The sequence below is a fragment of the Monodon monoceros genome, unplaced genomic scaffold (assembly GCF_005190385.1).
Source record: "Monodon monoceros isolate NGI ecotype Baffin Bay Population unplaced genomic scaffold, NGI_Narwhal_1 Super_Scaffold_3, whole genome shotgun sequence".
Taxonomy (NCBI): Eukaryota; Metazoa; Chordata; class Mammalia; order Artiodactyla; family Monodontidae; genus Monodon; species Monodon monoceros.
In genome coordinates this window covers 2,953,640-2,976,879 of record NW_021703780.1, presented here as the reverse complement: position 1 = coordinate 2,976,879, position 23,240 = coordinate 2,953,640, and the positions used below count along the sequence as shown (strand labels likewise).

Genomic DNA, 23,240 nt, shown 5'->3' with positions numbered 1-23,240 from the left:
CGGACTCCCAACCACTGCGCCACCAGGGAAGCCCTATAGTGTACATCTTTTAATCAATCAATATTTAATTGTAATCCATTATGCATGCACCCCCCATCAGACCACGTGCTTTGTAAAGACAGTGCTTGCCTCTGAACTGTGGATCTGAGAGTGGCTGACAAAAGCCTCCTACAACACTGAGACCTAGAGATGACCCGGGGACCTCCGAGAGAGGGATGGACACCCGTCTGTAGGCACCGAGAGGAGGGTGAGCCCACCTTCTGGGCATGGAAAGTCAAGGAAGATTTAATGAGGGACTGACTTTAGAAAATCCCGAATATCCAGCCTTCCACAAAGGATTCTTGTGCACCAAGGGGCTGGCAGGGCGCGCTCTCGGGCCTGGGTACCTGGGCCTTGAGCGCGCGCATGAGGTCGCCCTTCTCCACGTACTCCATCACCAGCGAGTAGTTCCCGTCCTCCATGATGACGCCCAGCAGCTTCACCACGCGGCTGTGCCGCAGCCTGTGCATCATCCTGCCGTCCTCCAGGAGGGCCTCATCGTACCTGGGGGAGGGAAGGGGGTTCAGGCAGACAGAGGCAGCCCCTGCTCCCTTCCTGCCCCCAGAAACGCCATGGCTTGGGATTCCTTGGAGCATCACCGCACACGCTCTGTCACCCCTTGTGCATGTGCTGGTCTCTACCAGACACAGACCACAAGCTCCGGAAGGCGAAGCGGTTGCTCGTTCACTCTACATTCCTCTCTCCCAGTGACCAGCAGCGAGTGCTCAAGAAATGTTACACGGATGAACGAATCAACGCAAAGTATCAATACATGAACAGCAGCAGCGAAATGCGGCCGGAAAAAAGGACTGTGCTGGACAGTGTAATAAAAAACGCGGTCTCTCTCATAACCACTCTGGCGAGAACAGAGGGAAGTAAAACAATGCCACCAACTGCCTTAAAGAGAGGGTTCCTGGAACCTCTAACTCATGAGCCAGCTTTTTGTTCCTGTACTTAGGGCTGGTTCTCACCAACACGGTGAAGCAAGGGCATCCATCCGCCTTCCCCGCTCCCTCCCATTCCCTTTCCATCAGCCCCTGCGTTGCCCTGCGTCTTCTTCCCTTTCTCTTTGCCTCCTCTTCAGCTTTCTTCCGTTATTTACCAGCCCTGAGCTCTTCCCTAGCCAGCCTCCGAACCCTCATCAGCGATTCAAGGATGTTAATATCCACCCTTCAGGGTTATCTGACATAAAGCCCGGGTGCTGACCCTTGCGCCCCATCTGTCTCATTCTAAAGCCCGTGTTGCCCGTATCCACCGCCCTGGCCAGTCACGTGGCCCATCTGCCTCTGCCCCCAACTCACTCGGTGCGCTTGGGGCCCGTGTACACCTTCTTCAGGACCACGAGTCCGTGAGAGCTGTGTAAACACAGAGACACCTTCCCGAAGCCCCCGCTGTCCAGGTCCTCCTGCCTCAGGAATTCAGTAGAGCTCATCCTAATGTCATCCAAGGACATGTCTGGTTTCCTTCTGAAGGCTCAGAATGCCCCCAAAATACACAACTGGTTTTTTCCCCTCAGAGCTGTGCCCTGTGAAGAAAATAAGAGGACACATCAGTGCAAAAAAATCATTATTCAAAAAGTATATGTAACGTTCCACCACGCGCTTGGTGTGCCTTTATTTTTTGAAGATAGATTTATAGTCTCTAAGATGAAAGTTTTTCATATTTCCAGGAATCACAGACAACCACAAATCTTTCTTCCTTAGACTTTCATTTCTAGCAACATGAAAGACTAAAAACTCTCCTGCTACAAAGGACCCGTATACATTGGATAAGATAATACAAACATCCATTCAAGTGCATAGCTAGGCTCGGCAGAAAGGAAAAGAACTCCAGGGACGGAAAACAAACAGCATGTGGGGCAAGGGCCACGCGATGGCTGCCGTGGGCTGAACGTCCGTGTGTCCCCCAGATTCGTATGTTGAAGCCCGAGCTCTGACAGTATTAGGAGGTGGGGCCTTTGGGAGGCGATTAGGCCATGAAGGAGGCCTCATGAACGACATTAGTCATCCACGAGGCCTTATAAAGAAAGACAGGAGAGAGCTTGCTTCCTCTCCTCTCTCCGCACCCATCCCCCTTTCTCTCCACCATGTGAGAGTACAAGGAGAGGATGGCCGGCCATCTGCACACCAGGAAGCAGGCCCTCACTAAACACTGGATCTGCTGGTGCTTTGACCTTGGACTTCCAGCCTCCAGAACTGCGAGAAATAAATGTCTGTTGTTTAAGCCGCCCAGTCTATGGTAATGTGTTACAGCAGCCGAGCTAAGAAGTGGCCCTGTGGGGCACCACCAACCTCAACATCCAAAGGTCAGGGTTTAAAACCCAGCCACAGACAGGAGCTGAGGTCAGGACATGCAAGAAAAGAGGGTTGGAACAAAGACTCTGCCCTTAACGTGGCCCTTCTCAATGTGCTACCCTACCCCACGATGAAAGGATGGACTACAAAAAAAGCAGTCCACTAGCAAAGGGACTTGTTTGTCTTAGACTGAGCTTGGGGTATAAAAAAAAGTCTCCGTGTAAATTCATAACCTTGGGCTTGTCTTCAAATAGATTTGGGCTTTAAATTTACACTCCTCCTACCTCTTACGGCCAGGATCCCCCAAATTAAGAACTTTTATACAGAAAATGGTCACAGGCTGATGACATCCCTGGGTTATAAGGTTAAAGCAAACTAAACACCCCCAAGGCAGACCAGACAGGATTCCAACAAATAAAGCCTAACTTAACATGTGCTCCCTTTCCAAAGTTATAAAACACCGGAAAAAAAAAGTCCACCATGAGCCAAACCCAGCATATACAACAAACAGCAGTATTAGGCACCAATTGTTCAGGTAATTAAACTACTGAATATCCTTAGAAATAAACAGGTTTAAAGTAATTATGAACAAAAGAAAAGGAATCTGAAGAATACAAAGAGAACAATGCACTATCTAAGAAGAGTAGGAAGATATGGAAAGGACGAGGATTGGAGACTTTGAACACAGGGCCGGAAAGTATGCAGTATGTGTAATCTCAAAACACAGCTATTTGCTTCATCCTTCTTTCCTTCTTCCTCCCTTCATTTATCTTTCCCAAACTGAAATGAAAAATAAAAATCCTTGGGGCCCAACATGTGACACCAGTACGCACCCACCGGAGTATCCAGAATTAAAACGGCCACCACCGCATGCCAGTGAGCCGGAGTCCTCACACGCTGCCGGTGGGGACACAAAATGGTCCAATCCCCCGAGAAATCCCAAGGGAAATGCAAGCATATGTCCCCAAAGACCTGAACAATGCTCATAGCAGCTTTAGTCATGACCATCCAAAACTGGAAACAGCTGTCCATCAGTAGGAGAATGGGCCAAAAAAGCACCCTGTGGTGTGTTCACAGATGGACTCCGCTACTCAGCAATAAAAAGCAATGACCTAATACACGCAACGATGTGGAAGAGTAACAAGAACATTATGCTAAGGTAGAGAAGACATCAAAGGATCCACAGTATATAACTTCATTTACACGGAGTTTTAGAACAGTCAGACTCATCTGTGGTGGAAAGCGGTTGCCCAGGGACGGGGTGAGGGACCATTCTGGGGGTGAAGGTAATGTTCTACCATCTCAGTGGGGGTTTGGGTTACACAAGCAAAACCAGCTGTCAACACCCAACAGATGTGCACTGAAGAATCGCAGGCAAATTTTACATCTAGAAAAATCTGGAAACATGCTGAACTTGTTAGTGGTATGCATGCTGAAATATTTATGGGCAATTTACCTTGCAGGCCGACAGCCTGGTGGACAGAGAGAGGGATAAGTATATGGATAATTATATGATAGAGCAAGCAGAGTAAAATGATATAAATACTGCACATATGAGAGTTCACTGTAAAATCTTTAATTTTACTTTTTTGTTTCCACATATTTAATTTTCATTTTTTTCCCGTACACCCCTCACCCATTTGTCCTAAGAGTACATTTGTCAAAACTGAGAAACTAACATTGGTATGTCACCATTAACTAAACACTCTACTTTTTTCTGATTTCACCAGTTTTTCTACTTATTTCCTTTTTTGCTCCAGGATCCAATCCAGGATACCACACTGCACTTTGTACCTCTTGATTTTTTATTGTTTTGTTTTGTTTTTTTTTACCTTGTGACCCCTTCACCCATTTCTCCCACCCACACCAACTCCCTTCCTCTGGTAACCACCAATCTGTTGTCTGTGTCAATGAGCTTGTTTCTTTAAATTTAAGATACCACATATACATGAGATCATGCAGTATCTGTTTCTCTGTCTGACTTATCTCACTCAGCATAATGCCCTTGAGGTCCTTCCATGTTGCTGCAAATGGCAAGATTTCATTCTTTTTATGGCTGAGTAATATTCCATTGTATGTAGACCACATCTTCTTTATCCATTCATCCATCGATGGACACTTAGGTTGTTTCCATATCTTGGCTATTATAAATAGTGCTGCAATGAACATAGGGATGCATGTATCTTTTTAAGTGAGTGTTTTCATGTTCTTCAGGTAAATACCCAAGAGTGGAATTGCTGGATCATATGGTAGTTCTATGCTTAATTTTTTGAGGACCTTCTATACTGTTTTCCATAGTGGCTGCACCAATTTACACTCCCAACAACAATGCACAAGAGTTCCCTTTTCTCCATATCCTCACCAAAAGTTATTTTTCTTTTTGGTAATAGCCATTCTAAAGGTGTGAGGTGGTATCTCATTGTGATTTTGATTTGCACTTCCCTGATGATAATGATGTTGAGCATCTTTTCACATGCCTCTTTACCATCTGGATGTCTTCTTAAGAAAAATGTCTATTCAGGGACTTCCCTGGTGGGGCAGTGGTTAAGATGCCGAGCTCCCAATGCAGGGGGCCTGGGTTCGATCACTGGTCAGGGAACTAGATCCCCCATGCATGCCGCAACTGAGTTCGCATGCCACAACTAAGGAGCCCGAGTACCACAACTAAGAAGCCAGTGAGCCGCAACTGAGGTGCCAGCCTGCCACAACTAAGACCCAGGGCAACCGAGTAAGTAAATAAATAAATATCTTCTTAAAAAGTCTATTCAGATATTCTGCCCATTTTTTAAACATATTTTTTTTGCTGTTATTGAGTTGTGTGAGTTCTTTATATATTTTTTGTTAATAACCCCTTGTCAGATACATGCTTTGCAAATATTTTTCTCCATTCAGTAGAGGCTCCCTTTTTATCTTGTTGATGGTTTCCTTTGATGTCCAGAAGCTTTTTAGTTTCATAGTCCCACTTGCTTATTTTTGCTTTCGTTGCTTTTACTTTTGATGTCGTATTTGAAAAATCGTCACCAAGGCCAATGTCAAGGAGCTTACTGTCTGTTTTCTTCGAGATTTATGGTTTCAGGTTTTGCATTCAAATCTTTAATCCATGTTGAGTTAGTTATCGTGTACGGTGTAAAACAGTGATCCAGTTTAATTCTTTAGCATGTGGCTGTCCAATTTTCTCAACACCATTTATTGAAGACACAGTCCTTTCCCCATTTTCAGCCTAGCCCACCTTAAATGTGCTCAAAACACTTACACTAGCCTACAGTTGGGCAAACTCATCTAACAAAAAGTCTGTTGTATGATAAAGCGTTGAATATCTCTTATAATTTGCTGAATACTGAAACAGAATAGCTGTATGGGTACAGAATGGTTGTAAGTGTATTGGCTATTTATCCTCGTGACTGCATGGCTGACCGGGAGCTGCAGCTCCCTGCTGCTGCCCAGCATCATAAGAGAATTTCATACCACATACCACTAGCCTGGGAAAAGATAAAAATTCAAAGTATGATTTCTACTTAATGCCCATTGCTTTGCACCATCATAAAGTTAAAAAATTATAAGTCAAACCATCATAAGTTGTGGACCATCTGTATTCTTGGCTCTTTTGTAAGTTAACTGATCATTTATGTGTGAGCTTACTTCTGGGCTGTCTATTCTGTTCCATTGATGTATATGTGTGTTTATGCTGGTGCTATACTGTTTCGATTACTATAACTTTGTAATACAGTTTGGGAAGTGTGGTATCTCCAGCTTTGTTCTTTCTCAAGATTGTTTTGATGACTTGGGGTCTTTGGTGTTTCTATAGAAATTTTAGGATTATCTGTTCAATTTCTATGAAAAATGTCATTGGAATTTTTATGGGAACTGCACTGAATCTGGGGTATGGACATTTTAACAATATTAATCCTCCCCATTCATGAGCATGGAATATTTCCATTTATTTGTGTCTTCTTCAATTTCTTTCCTTAATATCTTGAAGTTTTCAGTATATAAGTCTTTCATCTCCCTGGTTAAATTTATTCCTAGATATTTTACTCTTTTTGATGCAGTTATAAATGGGACTGTTTTCTCAATTTCTCTTTCTAATAGCTCATTATTAGTATATAAAAATGCAAAATATTTTTGTATACTGATTTTGTATCCTACAACATTGCTGAAATTGTTCATTAGTTCTAACAGTTTTTTGATGGGGTCTTTAGTTTTCTATGCAAAATATCACGCCACCTGCAAACAGTGACAGCTTTATTGCTTTCTTTCCAATTGGTATGCCTTTTCTTTTTCTTGCCTAATGGTTCTGGCTAGGACTTCCAATACTATCTTAAATAAAAGTGGCAAGAGTGGACATCCTTGTCTTGTAACTGATTCTGTTTTTTTTGGTTTGGCCGCAACTTGCATGCATGCAGCTTGTGGGATCTTAGTTCCCAGACCAGGGATTGTACCCTGGCCCTCGGCAGTGAGAGCGCAGAGTCCTAACCACTGGACCGCCAGGGAATTCCTGTCTTGTTTCTGATCTTAGAGGAAAAGCTTTCAGTTTTTCACTGTTGAGTATGATGTTAGCTGCAGGTGTAAAATCTTTTTAACTTTGCACTTTGAAATTTTTCTTAATGAAATGTTGGGGGCAGGAAGTTGTTTGTTTGTTTGAAAGTACCTGAAGGGGTTTCTGAAAATGCCTAGGCTGACAGCACTCCTGTGCAGTGGGCTGCTGCAGTCTGGCTCAGGCAACCAACCTTCTACATCCTGTACAAAGGTTTCGGTGGGCCCTGCCACCCCAACAAAGCTCACATATCAGCACGGAAGATGATGCTATGAACCATTTTCCTGTAACAGGAGACTTTCCAAGCAAGAGGAAGTACCCTCTGGAAAGAAGCACATCTGCGGGGCAGAGACAGGGTTGAGGGAGGCTGCCCAGATAAAGGGCATAAAGATGGAGGGGACAGGGGTGAGTCAGGGACCGAAGGTGAGGCACCAGAAGCCATTATGATGGTGCAAAGAGCACAGGCTTTTCTCTCATATGAACTCTAGCTCTCATTTATCAGCCCTGTGTCTTGGGTAACTTACATAAGCCTCAATTTCCTCATTGGCAAAAGGAATAATAATGACTGCCTCATAAGACTGCTAAGGATTATGTGAGAAAAAATATGTGAAAACACATGTGTTGCCTGCTTTACAGTTCTGGCTATGATTGGCCCACCGAGCCATACGCTCCCACGTTCGTCCTGTTTCCCAGGCTTTCAGAATACGAGTGTGCATCTGGGATCTCTCTTCTCGGCAGCTCTCTGCTGACCAGTCCTTGTGGGGGTGGGGTGGGGTTGGGGGAGACTGAATTATCTGTCCCACTCTCCCCTACAAGCCCCCTGAGGGCACATTCTTCTCCCGGCTAGAAGCTATTCCTCCTTCGGGTCTCAGAAACGTCATTTCCTCAGGAAAGCCATCCTACATCTTCCCATTAGACATTTTCACAGCACCCAGTACTTCCCCTTTGAAACAGGACAGCTGTAATTTGGGAGTTATTTCAATTAAGCTCACAGAAGGCAGGAAACTGTCTGTCTTATGCACTGTCTACAGTGCCCAGCACAGAACCTGACATATGGCAGTTGGTCATTAAATACATAATTTTTAAAATACAAGAACTATTTAATCATCCAAAAATAAAGAATATAGTTAAACGAATTATAGAACATTCATAAGATGTAATATTGTACAACCAATATATTAACAGGTAGATAGCTAGCTATACATATAGATATATGTACAGGAAAAAAGACACAGTGAAAGACATGAAAATGTTAGCAAGGATATCTGGATGGTTGGGTGATTTTTACTTCTTTACACTTCTACATTTTCCAAATTTTCTACAATAAACATGAATTACCTTTATAATAACATTTATTTTTTATAAGGGAATAATTCCTTCACTCAGTAGTTCTTTATTCTAAGGAATCAAATCAGAGATGCTGATACAGAGTATGTACAAGGATGTTCCCAGTAACATTAGGTAAAACAGCAAAAGCACATAAGACAACTGACAGATACAGGATAAGGGAGAATAAGTTACGACCCATTCACACTATGAAATACATCTAGCAGTTTTCAAAAATGACGTTATGTATCAATGTTTAGTAACATTAAAAAAGGCTCACAGGGCTTCCCTGGTGGCGCAGTGGTTGAGAGTCCGCCTGCCGATGCAGGGGACACGGGTTCGTGCCCCGGTCCGGGAACATCCCACATGCCACGGAGCGGCTGGGCCCGTGAGCCATGGCCGCTGAGCCTGCGCGTCCAGAGCCTGTGCTCCGCAACGGGAGAGGCCACAACAGTGAGAAGCCTGTGTACCGCAAAAAAAAAAAAAAAAAAAGGCTCACAGACAGAGTAAAGAAACAGGAAGGAATTATAACCATGCCCGGAAATATGCCCATGGGGTATTAAGATTCAGCTCTCTGCTTCAGCCCAGGTCTTGTCTCCTCAGAGCTGCCAAGACCAACTAGGACCTGCAGTGCCTCCTACAAGTGCGATGGAGCTCAGGGGAGGGGAGCCTCCTCACGGGTCGGCTGCACTTTGTGAGGCTGGCTCCTGACCCCAGCTGGTTCTCCTCAGTCTGCGGTTTGCTGGTTTAGTCTGGTCTTACTTAACCTTATGCACCTTTTGCATGGTTTCCAATGATTTCTTTTGTTTTTACTGTTTCCCCCACTGTTTCTCCATGAATGATTCAACTTTATAAGCACTGAATATCTTAGGAAGGACTTGTGAGTAACTTAAATACCCAAGAGTCACAAAAACACTGAATGTAGGCAGGTAGAAAACGACATTACAAAGCCATGTTACAGGGCACTTAATGAAGGCACGCTAGCCTGTGATGCCGTCTTATGATTAATTTCAACACAGAATGTATCTATTTTAATGGAATTTATTGTTTTCTGTATATTTAATTCAGGGACTTAGGGAAGCAAATCTTTTCCATTGAAATTAACTGAAAATCCCAAGAAACTTCACAAATTATCTTCTAAGGCAGGGTAAGTCCATATATCAAAATATTCATATCTATATTCAATTTTGTTAGTCAATTATACCTCAGTAAAACTGGGGGAAAATACAAATTATTAACAATATATAATACCAAAAAAACAGGCAAAACTCATCTACAATATACCCAGTCAAGACAGTAGTTCCTATTAGGTGGAAGCAGGAGGCTGTGAATCACAGAAAGCGCAGGGGCTTCAGGAGTGATGGCAATGTCTCATTTCTTCTTAATGTTTACTTTGTGATACTTAATACAGCTGAACAGTTATGACTTGTGTACTTTTCTGTGTATGTTATACGTCAAAAAACAATTTTTTTAAACTTTAAAAAATATTCATATTTACCTTTAAGTGGTAGAGGGCTGTTTTTTCAATTTTTCAATGATGACCATACATAATGAGTCTGACAGAAAATGCTGGCTGCCTATCTATCACTGCCCCCCTTTTTCCCTGCTAACAGAACTCTGTTTTTACTCAGGTATCCAATGGGGATCTCTCAAGGTTCTTTGATTATAACTGCTTGATACTTTGCCCCAGATAAACAAGAGCTCTGCGCAAGGAAGATCTAAATGCTGAGCAAGAGAGGAGACTGGAAGAGTTCAACCCAGCGTTATCATGTACGTTACCACATTATGACCCTCTGACGTACCAATTTACATCGTTCCAATTTACAAATAAAGAAACTAAAATCTGGAGTTTAGTGATTCACCTAAAGTAGCAGATCCTGGAACTCAGCCTTTATCTCTTCACGCAAACTTCTGCTATCAGCTCACTAACACATGCTACTTCTCTAGAGAGCAACCAATAATGTCTTCGTTAAAATCAGATGCAAAGACTTAATCTTACAACTGCTCACCTATACTAAATAAGTATGCAACAGTCAGAAACATAGGGAACGTACAGACTAAATTTAAAAAACATATGAAACTAAGTGGTTCGAAATCAATATTCTACAGGTTACCTAACATGATCATTTTTGCCAGAGTATGATATCCAACCAAAGCATGGGAAGCTCTGTGTATTTTTCAAGTTCCCGGATCATACTGGTGGTATTAACATGTTGTGGATTAGTAAGCACCCAACAGTTATGTGCGAGTTTGGAAATTGCTATTTAGGGATTTTTTTCTTAATTCTCATTAATAGTCACAAACCTGAAAGTACAATATAGCTCTGGTGTGCAATACAGCTCAGACAGAGGAAAATGAAAGTTAACTGTTATTGCTGTTGTATCAGTAATAATAGTGATGACGATGATATACCCCCAAATATTTTAAGCAAGCTCAGTCTTCACCTTTTGTGTTTAGAAGGGCTGCAGTTTTCCAAATTTATAATAGACTGTAATTTTCTCCCTACTCTTGCACCTACCTGATGGTTACAACATGCAGATCAGGTAAGAAGTCACTCTACGCTCCAAAGCTCACTCCTGCCTTGATTTCTTCATGTGTAAATCGGGGGAGAAGTAATAGTGGTCTAAAGACCAAAGGACTTCTGGAAAGTTGGTTGAATATAACAGCCTCAGGCTTTGTCCAAGATACACGAGCAAGGAAGAGCCAAACGATCAGCAGGAGACAAAGAAATGAACAACCAACACCCCCTTTGTGGGGTTTTGTTCGATGCTTAGGAAAAAAGGATGTAACTTATCCTCTACAAAACTCTCAAGAAACCAAGAACAAGCCTAACGAAGAATAGAAATGTATGTGTGTAGCCAGGACATGGAAGCAACCTAAGCGTCCCTTGACAGATGAATGGATAAAGAAGATGTGGGACATATATACAATGGAATATTACTCAGCCATATAAAGAAACGAAATTGAGTTATTTGTAGTGAGGTGGATGGACCTAGAGTCTGTCATACAGAGTGAAGTAAGTCAGAAAGAGAAAAACAAATACCGTATGCTAACACATATATATGGAATCTAAAAAATAAAAAATGGTTCTGAAGAATTTAGGGGCAGGGCAGGGCAGGAATAAAGACGCAGACTAGAGAATGGACTTCAGGACACAGGGAGGGAGAAAGGTAAGCTGGGACGAAGTGAGAGAGTGGCATGGACATATATATGCTACCAAATGTAAAACAGATAGCTAGTGGGAAGCAGCCGCATAGCACAGGGAGATCAGCTCGGTGCTTTGTGACCACCTAGCGGGGTGGGATAGGGAGGGTGGGAGGGAGGGAGACGCAAGAGGGAGTAAACATGGGGATATACGTATATGTATAGCTGATTCACTTTGTTATACAGCAGAAACTAACACACCACTGTAAAGCAATTATACTCCAATAAAGATGTTAAAACAGAAACAAAAACAAAAACTCTCAAGAGATTATGAACATTTCGTAAAAGCACACGCCACTGACCACCGAACAGAAGACGCCTTCTAGGGTGACAGCAACCTCCCCTTCGTCGCCGTTAACCCTTCTTTCCCACTTGCCAGCACATGTCTAAGACAACGCGGAAACACTTCTGACTGCTTCGCAGTTCGCGGCGACCCCAGCGCCCCAAAGGTCCTTCCGAAGGGCGGGGGAGGAGGCCCGGCCTGGGACGCCTGCGTAACCCTGTTGCGGCGAGAGCAGGCACCGCTGAGGCTTAAGGGCACAGCAAGGAAAACCCACCATCCCCCAAAACAACGGTGGCGACGTGACAGTCTGTTCCTACTTCACGCCGTTATCGCGCCCAAGGCAGGTGTCCGCCCTATCCGGACAGACCGAAACCCCCAGCCAGAAAGGAGCCCGTCTTCGCGCCCGACTTCCCGGAACGCCACGGACCACGCCCACCGCCTGACCTCCGGGAGCGTCGTCGCCCGCCCACCGCCCGTGCGCCGGAAGCGGAAGCCCCCACCCTGGTCGGAGGCCGACCCGCGAGCCTATCTGCGCCCCCGCTTCCCCGCGCAGCTGTAGCGAAGGATTCGCTTTCGCTTCCGCGGGAAACTTCCCCAGGCCCGAGACCGGGTGAGGGAAGAGGCGGCGGGGGCAGCCCGGAGTTGCTCCGACGCCCGGCAGCCTCGCGGGCGGGGGGCGGGGGTGGGAGCCGAGCCTGACGGGGGGGGGGGGGTCGCCGGGGCGGAGCAGTCAGCTCACCGCGCCCGGCTCCGCGGGCCTGCCGTCCGCCGCGTGCAGCCCAGCGGGTCAGCGCGCTCCAGCTCCCTTCCGGGTGGGTCGCCGGGCCCCGCGCTCCGGGAGGCCAGTCCGGTGTCCACGTCGCCTGCGGGCCGACTGAAGGAGCTTGGTTGGCGGAAGGCGTGGACTGCTCGCTCCGCCTCCGCGCCCGCTCCTGCCCCGGAGGAGGACTACGAGAGTGCCCGCCCCGCGCCCGGCGGGGCCTCCTGGCCGCTTTTTAAATCCCAGAGGATCGCGGCTTTGCTGTGTTTCAGAGCGGGATTGGGAGGCCAAGAGAGGAGAGTTAGTGCGCCGAGTCATAGAAACCACTCACGGAAACCTCCCAGGCGGGACAGGCAGCTCGGGAGGCACTGGGTTGCTTACCCAGGGGATTGTGAGCCCTGCGGGTCAGCAGCGCTGAAACCTTAGGCAGGTAGCTACCAGTCTCTCATCTCCTTCACCTGTAAAGTGGGGATAATCTGCTGTGTCGGGCTGTGGAGGAAGAAACTGGGTACTTATTTTGCAGCCCTATACAAAGGTGACTGGGAAGTCTCAAGCCAAATGGGAAATGTTTGCTATAGTGTTACGTTAAAAAGCTAATTATATTCACAGCGTGATTATATACTGTAAAAAGATACATACATCAAGAGAATGAGATGCCACAAGATAAAAATATTTGCAAAAGGCATATCTGATAAAAGTTACCCAAAATATACTAAAAGTGCAAGAAAAGGAAAAACGCAGTTGAAAATGGGCAAAAGATCTCAACAGACACCTCACCATACAGACTGCAAATAAGTATATGAAAAGATGCTCAGTATTATAGGCTATTAGGAAATTGTAAATTTGAAAAACCAATGAGATACCACTACCTACTGTTGATCTAAAATTGACTGCCAACTATTTCTCCAGCAAAAACAGGTTTATTATAAAAAGAATTGCAATTTGGGGGCTACCACCATGGGGACCTGCATGCAAGTCCCCAGCAAAAATGGAAAGGAGGTCACTTTTATGTGGGGAAAGGAAGTTGGGAGGGATGTAGTAAAAAACAAACAAACCAACAGTCCATTGCTTTTCATTGGCTGAGTTGTTGCCAGGAGAGAAAAGGTCTCTGCTATTTTTGCAGGGTGTGAGACTTCCCCCTCCCCCTTTATGACCTCCTGACTCTCTTTCATTGAGGTTTCTGTTCTTTTTTGTTTGTGTTTTTTACATTTCCCCCTTTTGATCAAAATCTTTCTCTGAAAGCATCTGATCAAGCATGAGGGGTTTTTTTGGTGTCAGTGGCTTTTTGTACCTCAGTGCCAGGGAGGACCTTTCCTGTGTACAGTCTCACATCAGAGGGAAAATGCAGATTTCAAACCTACTGAGATTACATTTGAGTATTGAAGAGGAGCGGAGAGAACTGTGAGGCACTTTTCATCTAAAGTTCATATGTTACCAAGATCATAGACACTGGAGATCATCTGAGCATGTCATCATCAAAGGTTTGGTGACAAACTCCAACAGGCCTGGAATGGATATTTTGGGAAAGATGTCTCATCAGATGTCATCTGCTTCAATTCTGGGAAATCCTGACTTTCAGGTCACCAGATGATGTGCAGGTCTAGTCAGGGTTGGGCACTTTCTTTAAGTGTGTCATGTGAATCCAAGAGTCAATTCCTTGTAGTTTGGTGGCACAAGGGTTGGTTTAGCAGTACTCGATAGGGGCCTTTCCAGCAAGGTTGAAGAGAGTTTTTCTGGAGGTAATTACTCCAGTAGATGAAATCTCCAGGTTGCAAGGTGTGATTCTTAAGGTCTTCATTTTCTGAGAGACGCTAAAAAGATTGCTCTACCAAAATACAGTTATTCTTAATTGAAATAATTAGGCCTTTACAATATTGAAATATCTCTTATCAAGTCTCAGTCAGAAGAGACAGGAGTGAAGTGCATTGGGTGTCCTGTGACCATCTCAAAGGGTGAAGTTTATGCATTTAAAAAGGAATAGGGGGCTTCCCTGGTGGCGCAGTGGTTGAGAGTCCGCCTGCCGATGCAGGGGACACGGGTTCGTGCCCCGGTCCGGGAGAATCCCACATGCCGCAGAGTGGCTGGGCCCGTGAGCCATGGCCGCTGAGCCTGCGCGTCCGGAGCCTGTGCTCCGCAACGGGAGGGGCCACAGCAGTGAGAGGCCCGTGTACCGCAAAAAAAAAAAAAAAAAAAAAATTTCTGCTGTGGAAAGAAACTATTAAGAGAATCAAGAGAGACAACATACTGGGAGAAAATATTTGCAAAGCACATATCTGATAGAGGATTTGTATTCAAATATTCTTTAAAAACTCAACAATACAAAAACAACACTATTAAAAATGGGCAAAATATATGGACAGCTCACCGAAAACAATACACAGATGGCAAAAAACATATGAAAAGGCGCTTAACGTCATTTGTCATCAGGGAATTACACATTAAAGCTACAATGAGTTGTTTACTTATTGTCATCACTACACACCTTTTAGAATGGCTAAAATCAGAAACAAAACACAAAAGTACCAATTGCTGGAGAGGATATGGAAAATAAGTCGCTTTTTCGTTGCTGTTAGGAGTGTAAAATGGCGCAGCCACTGTGCAAGAAAGCTCGGCAGCTTCTTAAAAAGCTAAACACAGTCTTACCTGTGATCCATCAATTATACTCCTACTTATTTACCCAAATGAATTGAAAACTCATGTCCACACAAAAACCTGAACATGGATGTTTATAGCAGCTTTATCCATAACTGCCAAAAAATGAAAGCAACCAAGATGTCCTTTAATAGATGAAGGATAAACTATGGTACATACATGCAATATTATTCAGCAATAAGAAGAAATGAGCTATCAAGCCACAGAAACACATGGAAGAAACTTAAATGCATATTTCTCAGTAAAAGAAGCCAGTCTGAAAAGGCTACATGTTGTTTGATTCCAATTCTATGACATTTTGGAAAAGGCAAACTATACATACAAAAAAAGATCAGTGGTTAAAAAAAAAAAATCAGTGGTGGTCAGAGGTGTGGGTATGGAGGGGAGGGATGAATAGTTGAAGCACAGGGAATTTTAGCACAGTGAAACTATTCTATGATACTGTAATAGTAGATACATAATATCAGACATTTGTCAAAACCCATAAAACTTTACTACACAAAGAGTGAACTTTAATGTATGTGATTTAGAAAAATAATAATTTAGGAGGTCTGGAGATTCCAGGAAAAAATGTAGACTGTGACAAGGGAGTCTAATCGTATTACAAAAGTATGAAACAACCACCCCAAGGAGGGTGGGGGCAGGGGGAAGGGACTTCAGTCACTTTGGAGTCCACAGGCTAAAGGCAAAAGGAACTGCACACGGGACGATGCTCTAATTGATAAAGTTGATTCCCACGGTACACATGTTAACAGTTCTGACACTGCCTTACGTGTTTGCTGGACCTGAACAATTGAGTAGTGGATGGTGAAAGCCAGGGTTCTTGTCATTAGAATGGGAATTTACAGATTAGAAAGGGGAGGAGGCTAGAATAATCCACGTGTAAGGGACAGAGTTGATGATGGTAAAACAATGTAGATACAGATGGCTACATATAAAAATATTTACACATATATGTATATACATGAGTTGGTGGCACACATACATTTCTTTGCTCTGCCAGCTAAGGGAGCCTGAAAGAAATCACACTGTACCATAGCAACCAGCACACCTAGTGACCAGATCTTGTTTCTAAAAGGGTTCCCAATGGCCAAAGTTGGAAGACAATGAGCAAGATAACTTAAAACGTAGCACTGGATTATAACCTAAAGTAGAACATCATATCCATGAGTGCATATTGATACAGATAAGTGACTGAATAAATAAATGGAGGGGAAACAGATCTCCTATGCAGAATTCCAAATAAATTATGTATGTATTCCAGTCTAAGCGAGTTGGAGTATAACTCCCACTCTTTAAGTGTGGGCTCCACAAAGTGACTTCTTTCCAAATCACACAGCATGGAAAGGGGGAAACAATACCACTGCTTCAGCCAGCTGATCAGATCAAGTTCAACATCAACCACCATAAACCGTATTGATAGTATGTGTCCTTGATATGATGTGATGAAAATGGCACTTGCCCTCTGTGAGCTTTTCTCCCCAAAACCGTAACTCCAGACTAATCATGAGAAAGAAAATCAGGCACGTTCCATTAGAGGGACAACTGGTATACCCGACCAGTATTCTTCAAAACCCTCAAGGTCATCAAAACCAAGAATCTCTGAGAAATCTTGGTTTCTCAGTGATAGCCTAAGGTAAGAGAAGCCTAAGAAGACATGACAAATAAATGTAACATGGTATCATGGATGGGAGGCTGGAACAGAAGAAAAGACATTAGGTAAAAACCAAGGTCATCTGAACTATGGACTTTCGTTAATAATAATGTATCAGTGTTGGTTCATTAATTGTAACAAATGTGTCATGCTAAGATAATAAAGGGGAAACTATCCATACGGTATATGGAAACTGTAATTTCAATTTTTCTATAAATCTAAACTGTTCTTTAAAATGGTCTATTAATTCTTAAAATGCTAAAAAAAATCAGTTAGCTGTACTTGTGTGGGTCTATTCCTCTCTCTCTCCCCTCTTCAGTTGATCTCGTATCTATTCCTTTGCTACACCACATTGTGTTCATTACTGTAGCTTTAGGATAGGTCTTCAAATTGCGCATTGTGGAGCCAAATGTATGCTTTCTCAAAATTGTCTTAACTATTCTAGCTTCTTTGCCTTTCTCTGTACATTTTAGAATCAACTTGTCTGTATTTACCAGAAATTCTCTCCAGGATTTTGACTGGAACTGTATTAAACGGATGTATAAGGGGATGTACAATGGATGGATGGGGAGAATTAACATCTTAACACTACTGATTCTTCCAATCCACGAATATGATGGGTTTCTCTATTTAAAGAGCTATTCTAATTTTTTATCAGCTGTTTGCAGTTTTCAGTACAGAGATGGTGTACATGATTTGTGAGATTATTTCATTTTTCTATCATAAATGTTGTTTTACTTTTGGTTTCCAACTGTACATTGCTAGTATATAGAAATACAGTTTGCCTTTGCTGGTTGACCTTGTATCTTGTGACCTTGCTAAACTCTCTTATTAGTTCTAGACCATCTTTTCTGTAGACCTTTGAAATTTTCTATGTAGACAATCATATAATCTGCCAACAGTGGCAGTTTTAGTTTTTCCTTTCCAGTACGTGCACTGACTAGTTCTTCCTGTGTGATGTGGGACAGGGGTGGTGGAAGTGGACATCCTTGCCCTAGTCCTTATTTTATCAGAAAAGTTTAACATTAGCTGTAGGTTTTTAGATGCTCTCTATCAGGTTGGGGACATTTCTTCCAACCCAAGTTTGCTGAGAAGGTATTGTTTTTGCTTTTCAAGAATGGCTTTGAAGGTGACCCTGAGAAGGAATCTGAGGAGGACGGCCCCAAAAAGGGTCTGAGGAGGATGGAAGAAAGAGAATCTGAGGACTGTTCTGAAAAAGTCTGAAGAAAGTGGCGTCAAAAAGGAGTCAGAAAGAAGTGACCCTGAGAGATCAGATGCTGATCCGAGGATAACAGCTCTGAGTGAGGGAAGGTTCAGATGAAAGGAAGAAGATGCACACGAAATACTATCTGGTGGCGACTTCCCTGGTGGCACAGTGGACACGACTCCGTGCTCCCAAAGCAGGGAGCCCAGGTTCAATCCCTGGTCAGGGAACTAGATCCCACACGCCGCAACTAAGAGTTCGCAGGTCACAACTAAGGAGCCTGCAAGCCACAACCAAGACCTGGTGCAACCAAAGATAAATAAGTAAATATTAAAAACAAAACAAAAAGAAATACTATCAGGTGAAAAAGAGAAGAAAGAAAATGAGGATGGAAAAGGGTCTGAAGATGGTGGGGGGGGAGGGGCGGGGGAGGGGGAGAGGAAGGTGAAAGGTGTGTGACGAGGGGGATCCAGCGGGAAGCTGGGACAGTCTGATGGGGGCGGGGCTGGGATACTGAGCAGAAGGGCCCTGACCCCAGACAGCTGCTCTGTCCTGGGCAGTGACGATGACCGTGACGATGGGGGGAGCGGGTGGGGGGAAGGGATCTAATTCCTCAAACCTGCTTTGGGGGAGACACTCCGCCTACACGTGCCCACACCTTGAGGTTACTGTCAGTCGTGTTCCCCGAGCTCGCACACACTGACAGGATGCCTTCTCACTACTGCTTGGAAACCTCGTTGTCACGGGCACGCAGGGATTGTAAAAATATGTTAAGTGGCTGATCAATTAAAACTTCACAGTCATGATGCAAGTAAAAAAAAAAAAAGATGGAAGAAGTAAGTCCAAACAGAGCACTCAAACACGAGCTGTGAACAGACTTCACTTTTCTATGCAAACAGAAATTCAAGTTGAGTTATGGAATTAAACAAAACAAAACCTAACAAATCCAGTTCCAAGCCAGAACTACAGAGAAACACCACTACCCGCGAAGGCTGAAGACAGGGAGATGGAAAAATATTAGAAATGAAAAGAAAGCCTGGGAGAATACGGACATCTGTCAGGAGAGAATCCGGGACAACCAGCGGGTGATGGGAGCCGCAAGTCGGCCTACAGGACCCTGGAGACACAGTCACATCACCCCACACACCTGCTGCTCTGTCATGCCATTGTTTATTACACACACCAGCACCTCCCGGCGTGGCCCCGAGGTCACTGCCCGAAGTACCAGGGGGGCGAGCAGGGGATGGGCTCCTCGTTCCAGATGGTCTTCAGCCTCTGCGCCCAGGAGGCCACCATCCCCTTTCTTTCTTCTTCTGATGCAAATTCAGGAGCAAAACTGATATGAGGGGCAAGGACTTTAAATCCACAGAAGTGCAGCGTGCCATGCTATAGCCGCAAAGAAAGGAGAGCAATGAGAAGCCGCCCTGCACACGCCATCCGTTCAGTCACCAAAGGGGACAGAACACCTTTCATGCTACCAGTTAATCGAAAACAACGGAACTGCCCCAGAACCTCAGGACACGGCCGCTACCAGGGAGGTGAAGAGTGCTGGGCAGCGGCAAGTTCCAAATTCTACTCTGATAACTGACATTAATCTTTAATCTCTGCTGTTGAGTCAGACACTGAAGTTTAGGTTTTGACTGGTTAGGCAAATTATGGCAAGTCATGCGATGGAATATTCTAGAATGAGGTTATTTTAGCTACAATGTGCCACCATGGAAGGCTGTTCAAGATATGCATTAAATGTGAACAGCAAGAAGAAACATGAAGCAGTATTTGTGGCACACCGTTTATGTAAAAAGATAAACATGATAAGCCTAATCATTAAAAGTATATATTTAAAAATATATATGGGCTGTAAAGAAATACATCAAATCATTCAAAGTGATTATTTTTAAGGGAGAAATTAAGGGAACTATTTTTGTATTTTATAATCTCACTTTTTTCTATGATATGTACTTCTGCAAACTGAAATAAAGGTGAAGATTTTTTAAAAGCAAGAATTTAGGCCTGGCTAATGGCACCTAAGAGGCCCCTCGGCCTCTGCAGAGGAAGCTCGGGCTTCTGCAGCTGAGCATCACTACATGGAATGACTATCCCGTCTCCTTTCAGAGATCGTTTTTCTAGAAATATCACTGTCCTCCGTCTGCACTCCTTCCCTAAACCCACACCCTGTCCAGGCCTGCCCCATCAGGTGGGTGGGAGGCCGGGACCCACGCCACCACCTGCATTTCTAAAGCTCACGAACCCTTAACTACGTGATCTCTTCCGAGCTCAACACACACCCCTAACAACCTAGATGGGCAGCTTCCATGCAGGTCTCTGGGTCTCCCAGGAGTTCCCTACGGCACGGGGGGCTGGGACAGGGCCCCCAGCTCCCTTCCTCGGCTCTGCCCCTCACCAGGGCACTTCCGCTGACCGCCGTCCTCGCCGACCCCGGGCCCAGGGCGCAGAGGCAGCCCGGCGTCCACCTGGGAGCGCGGCCCGGAGCTGAGTCCCGGGCTCCTGGAGGCGGGGTGGGCTCTGGGGAGGCGCCCAGCCGCTGGCTCCATGGAAACATGCCCACTCACAAGGCTGCCGGTTGCGGGCCGGGGAGCCTTTTGCCAGGGTTCCAGGTGATGCTGCCTCAGGAAGCAGAGCCGGAGTGTGGATGGCTCTGCCCTCCCGAATCGTGACACACACGGGCCACCGTGGGGCTCCTGTGTACCCCAGAGCACACCAGCCAACTAGGTTTGGCCTGGCCTCTAACCAAACGATGGCAGAAGCTATCCTGATAACACGTGTTTTCCTCATTGGCCAGCCTTTCCAGTGCTGCCAAGTAAATCATTAAAGAGGGCAGAGGCTGTCACTTCCTGTACCCAGGGAAGTCAGAACGGTCTGGCCTTCAGGCCTATGTCACACCTCATTTGTACCAGGGGAGGTGCGGGTCAGGGAAGGGTGTGGCGTACCTGGAGGGGCCACAGGAAGTATCGGAAGTCTCCGCTGACTCCAGTTTTCCAGTACATGTCGGCCGTGCCGCCCGTGGTTATGGACAGGATGGCCAGTTTACCCTGCGGAGGACACAGCACACGCACTGGTGGGACCCCAGAGGACAGGGTAGTAAAGGCCACTGTGACTCCAGCCCAGAGGTTTATAATGACCGGGAGGGAAAACCCGAGGCCAGCTCCCCTGCACCCTTCCCTGATGGAAACACACACATTCCCATCTCCGTCCAGCCCAACTGCAGGTGACAGCTACATCAAATGGAGAGAGCAGGGGACAACAGAGGAACGGATGGGGCGCACACAGAGCTGACAGGCCCCGGGGGTGGTGGAGAGCAGGCTTCAGGGACGCAGGGGAGGAGTGGATGAGGCGGAGGCCAGACCTTGGAGAGGCTGGGAGGGCAAATGGTACCGCCCGCAGTGCCCAGCTCCTGGGGCCACTCAGCAAAGGGTGGCATCTTTTCACGGTCCAAGACGGATCTCATGACTCAGTGTTTTCTTTATATGCACTTATTTTCTGAGGATCTCAGAATTTAAAATGTCATTTGTTTTAGTGGGAAATCCATAGCTACCATGTCCTATGCACCTGCCAGGTTCCCCGCAACCTCTTCCCTGGGGGCAAGGCGTTATCCTGCTTTCAAGGTGGTTACGTGACGCTCAGAGGTGAACTGGTGCGTGGCCAGTGACGAGCCCGCATCGTGGAGCAGGTGCCCCTCGGCAGCCGTCCCCAGGCCAACCCAGGCCTCCCTGGCTGAGCACACAGACAGACGTGGACGCTCTGTGTCCCTCACTGGGAAAAGCCCATGACCTCGGGAGTGATGCTTTCTCGCCCATGTAACCACACGGGGCCTTACACACGGTTGGCGCTCAGTGTTTGGTTAAAAAATGCAAACTAGGAGTGACTTGCTGAGATGCCCCCTCCATCCCCGATGGACGCTGCCCCTCATCCGGCCGTACCTTGAGGAGGCCGTCGTCATAGAATCCCGGGATGTCGAAGGCAAAGCCCTGGCACAGCACCCTGTCCATCCAGCCCTTCAGGACAGCCGGCACGCTGAACCAGTACAGCGGGAACTGCAGGTGGAACAGGCAGGGAGCGCTGGGGTCACTTCCGCGTTCCTCTGCCTGGGGGTTCGGGGGAGCCTCCTCCCCGGGCCCGGGCAGGCAGGTGTCACCAACACGATGGGGAGGCTTCTCCCCCTTCTCTGAGGCGCGCGGTGTGGCGGTGACGGCTGGCGGGGTGGGCAGAGCCGACAGCGTCCTGGTCGCTGTCACAGGTGGCTCTGCGTCCCCCGTGACGGTCTCCGACTGCTTGCCCCTGACTGAGTGGGCCGGGAGGTGCTGACCCCCAGCCACGGGGCCAGAGGGAGGGTGTGGGAAAGAGTTTGCCCGTTTCCCCACCTGGGGGTGAGACACGGCATCTGGGAGTCGGGCTGGGGTAGGTTATGAGAAGTCTGATCCTCAGATTCCACACACCAGCAGCACGGTCTCCCTGGAGTCCACTCCCGTTAGGGTTAGAAGCCCTAATACCATATCCAACAATATCAATGAAAAGAGATGAACACGTGCAATAACCTGTTACCAAAGCTAGAAGGAAGCCCGTGTTTCACATGCTTTCACTATGAATCTAACTCAGGACTTGGCACTGAAATCCCAGCTCCACAACCTACTGCTGTGTGACGTTGGCAACTTGCTTAACCTCTCTGGGCCTCCTTAGCCTGATTTGCAAATCATTCACAGCACTGTGGTGAGGGTTCAATGACACATCACAGTGCTCAGAACAGGATAAATGCTCAGTGAGTGGTGAGCTATGGTCATAGTAGCAGTGATCGTTGTGAATGACATTTTTATCAGTATTGAGCAAAAAAAAAATAAACATATATGCAGAGGCTCTGGGCAGAGTATGGGAAAAGGGGTGGGGTGGGGAAAAGACAAGTGAAAACAGGCAGAGTAAAGAAAGACTCTCACAGAAGGAACAGGCCTTGGCTGGTGTTCACCTTCCAGTTACAGGAAAGGGGGAGGGGGGAAGCCTCGGGCTCCGTGTGCTCAGCCGGGAGCCGCAGCGGAGGGGAGACAGAGCTGCGTGGGGTTCTGCTCGGACCACGGGCCGGACTGCTGGGCGTCGTCACACGGCTGCACGGTCCTGCGTGACTACCAGCGTGCCGGTGGGGAGCCGCGGGCACTCAGGTGTGAGGAGGATGGAAGCACGGCAGCACTTTGACCACACCCGGAGTCAAGGTCGCAGGGAGGCAGACGCGGGGCGGGGCGGGGCGGGCAGAGATGACGGAAGATCGGAAGAGCGTCATCTCCTA

At 46.1% G+C, this 23,240-nt stretch overlaps 2 protein-coding genes across 8 annotated transcripts in view; both read right to left on the bottom strand.

Moving 5' to 3' along the window:
* Positions 1 to 12,549, bottom strand: part of RIPK1 (receptor interacting serine/threonine kinase 1) — a 36,601-nt gene extending 24,052 nt beyond the window's left edge. The window contains exons 1-4 of one of the 6 annotated variants that reach the window (XM_029241937.1): positions 11,998 to 12,086; positions 11,700 to 11,897; positions 1,341 to 1,564; positions 387 to 543 (exon numbers count right to left, since the gene is read on the bottom strand). In XM_029241937.1, coding sequence (XP_029097770.1) covers positions 387 to 543; positions 1,341 to 1,492 — 309 coding nt within the window. In that variant the 5' untranslated portion in view covers positions 1,493 to 1,564; positions 11,700 to 11,897; positions 11,998 to 12,086. Of the gene's footprint in view, positions 1 to 386; positions 544 to 1,340; positions 1,565 to 10,711; positions 11,144 to 11,699; positions 12,185 to 12,419 lie in introns of those variants that run through there. The other 5 variants (XM_029241938.1, XM_029241936.1, XM_029241941.1 and 2 more) reach the window with 5 other exon arrangements.
* A 6,555-nt stretch (positions 12,550 to 19,104) lies between these two features.
* Positions 19,105 to 23,240, bottom strand: part of NQO2 (N-ribosyldihydronicotinamide:quinone reductase 2) — a 15,794-nt gene continuing 11,658 nt past the window's right edge. For both annotated transcript variants that reach the window (XM_029241945.1, XM_029241944.1), the window contains 3 exons: positions 21,889 to 22,002; positions 20,899 to 21,000; positions 19,105 to 19,336 (listed from right to left, as the gene is read on the bottom strand). In XM_029241945.1, the coding sequence (XP_029097778.1) occupies positions 19,160 to 19,336; positions 20,899 to 21,000; positions 21,889 to 22,002 (393 nt within the window). In that variant the 3' untranslated portion in view covers positions 19,105 to 19,159. The remainder of the gene's footprint in view (positions 19,337 to 20,898; positions 21,001 to 21,888; positions 22,003 to 23,240) is intronic.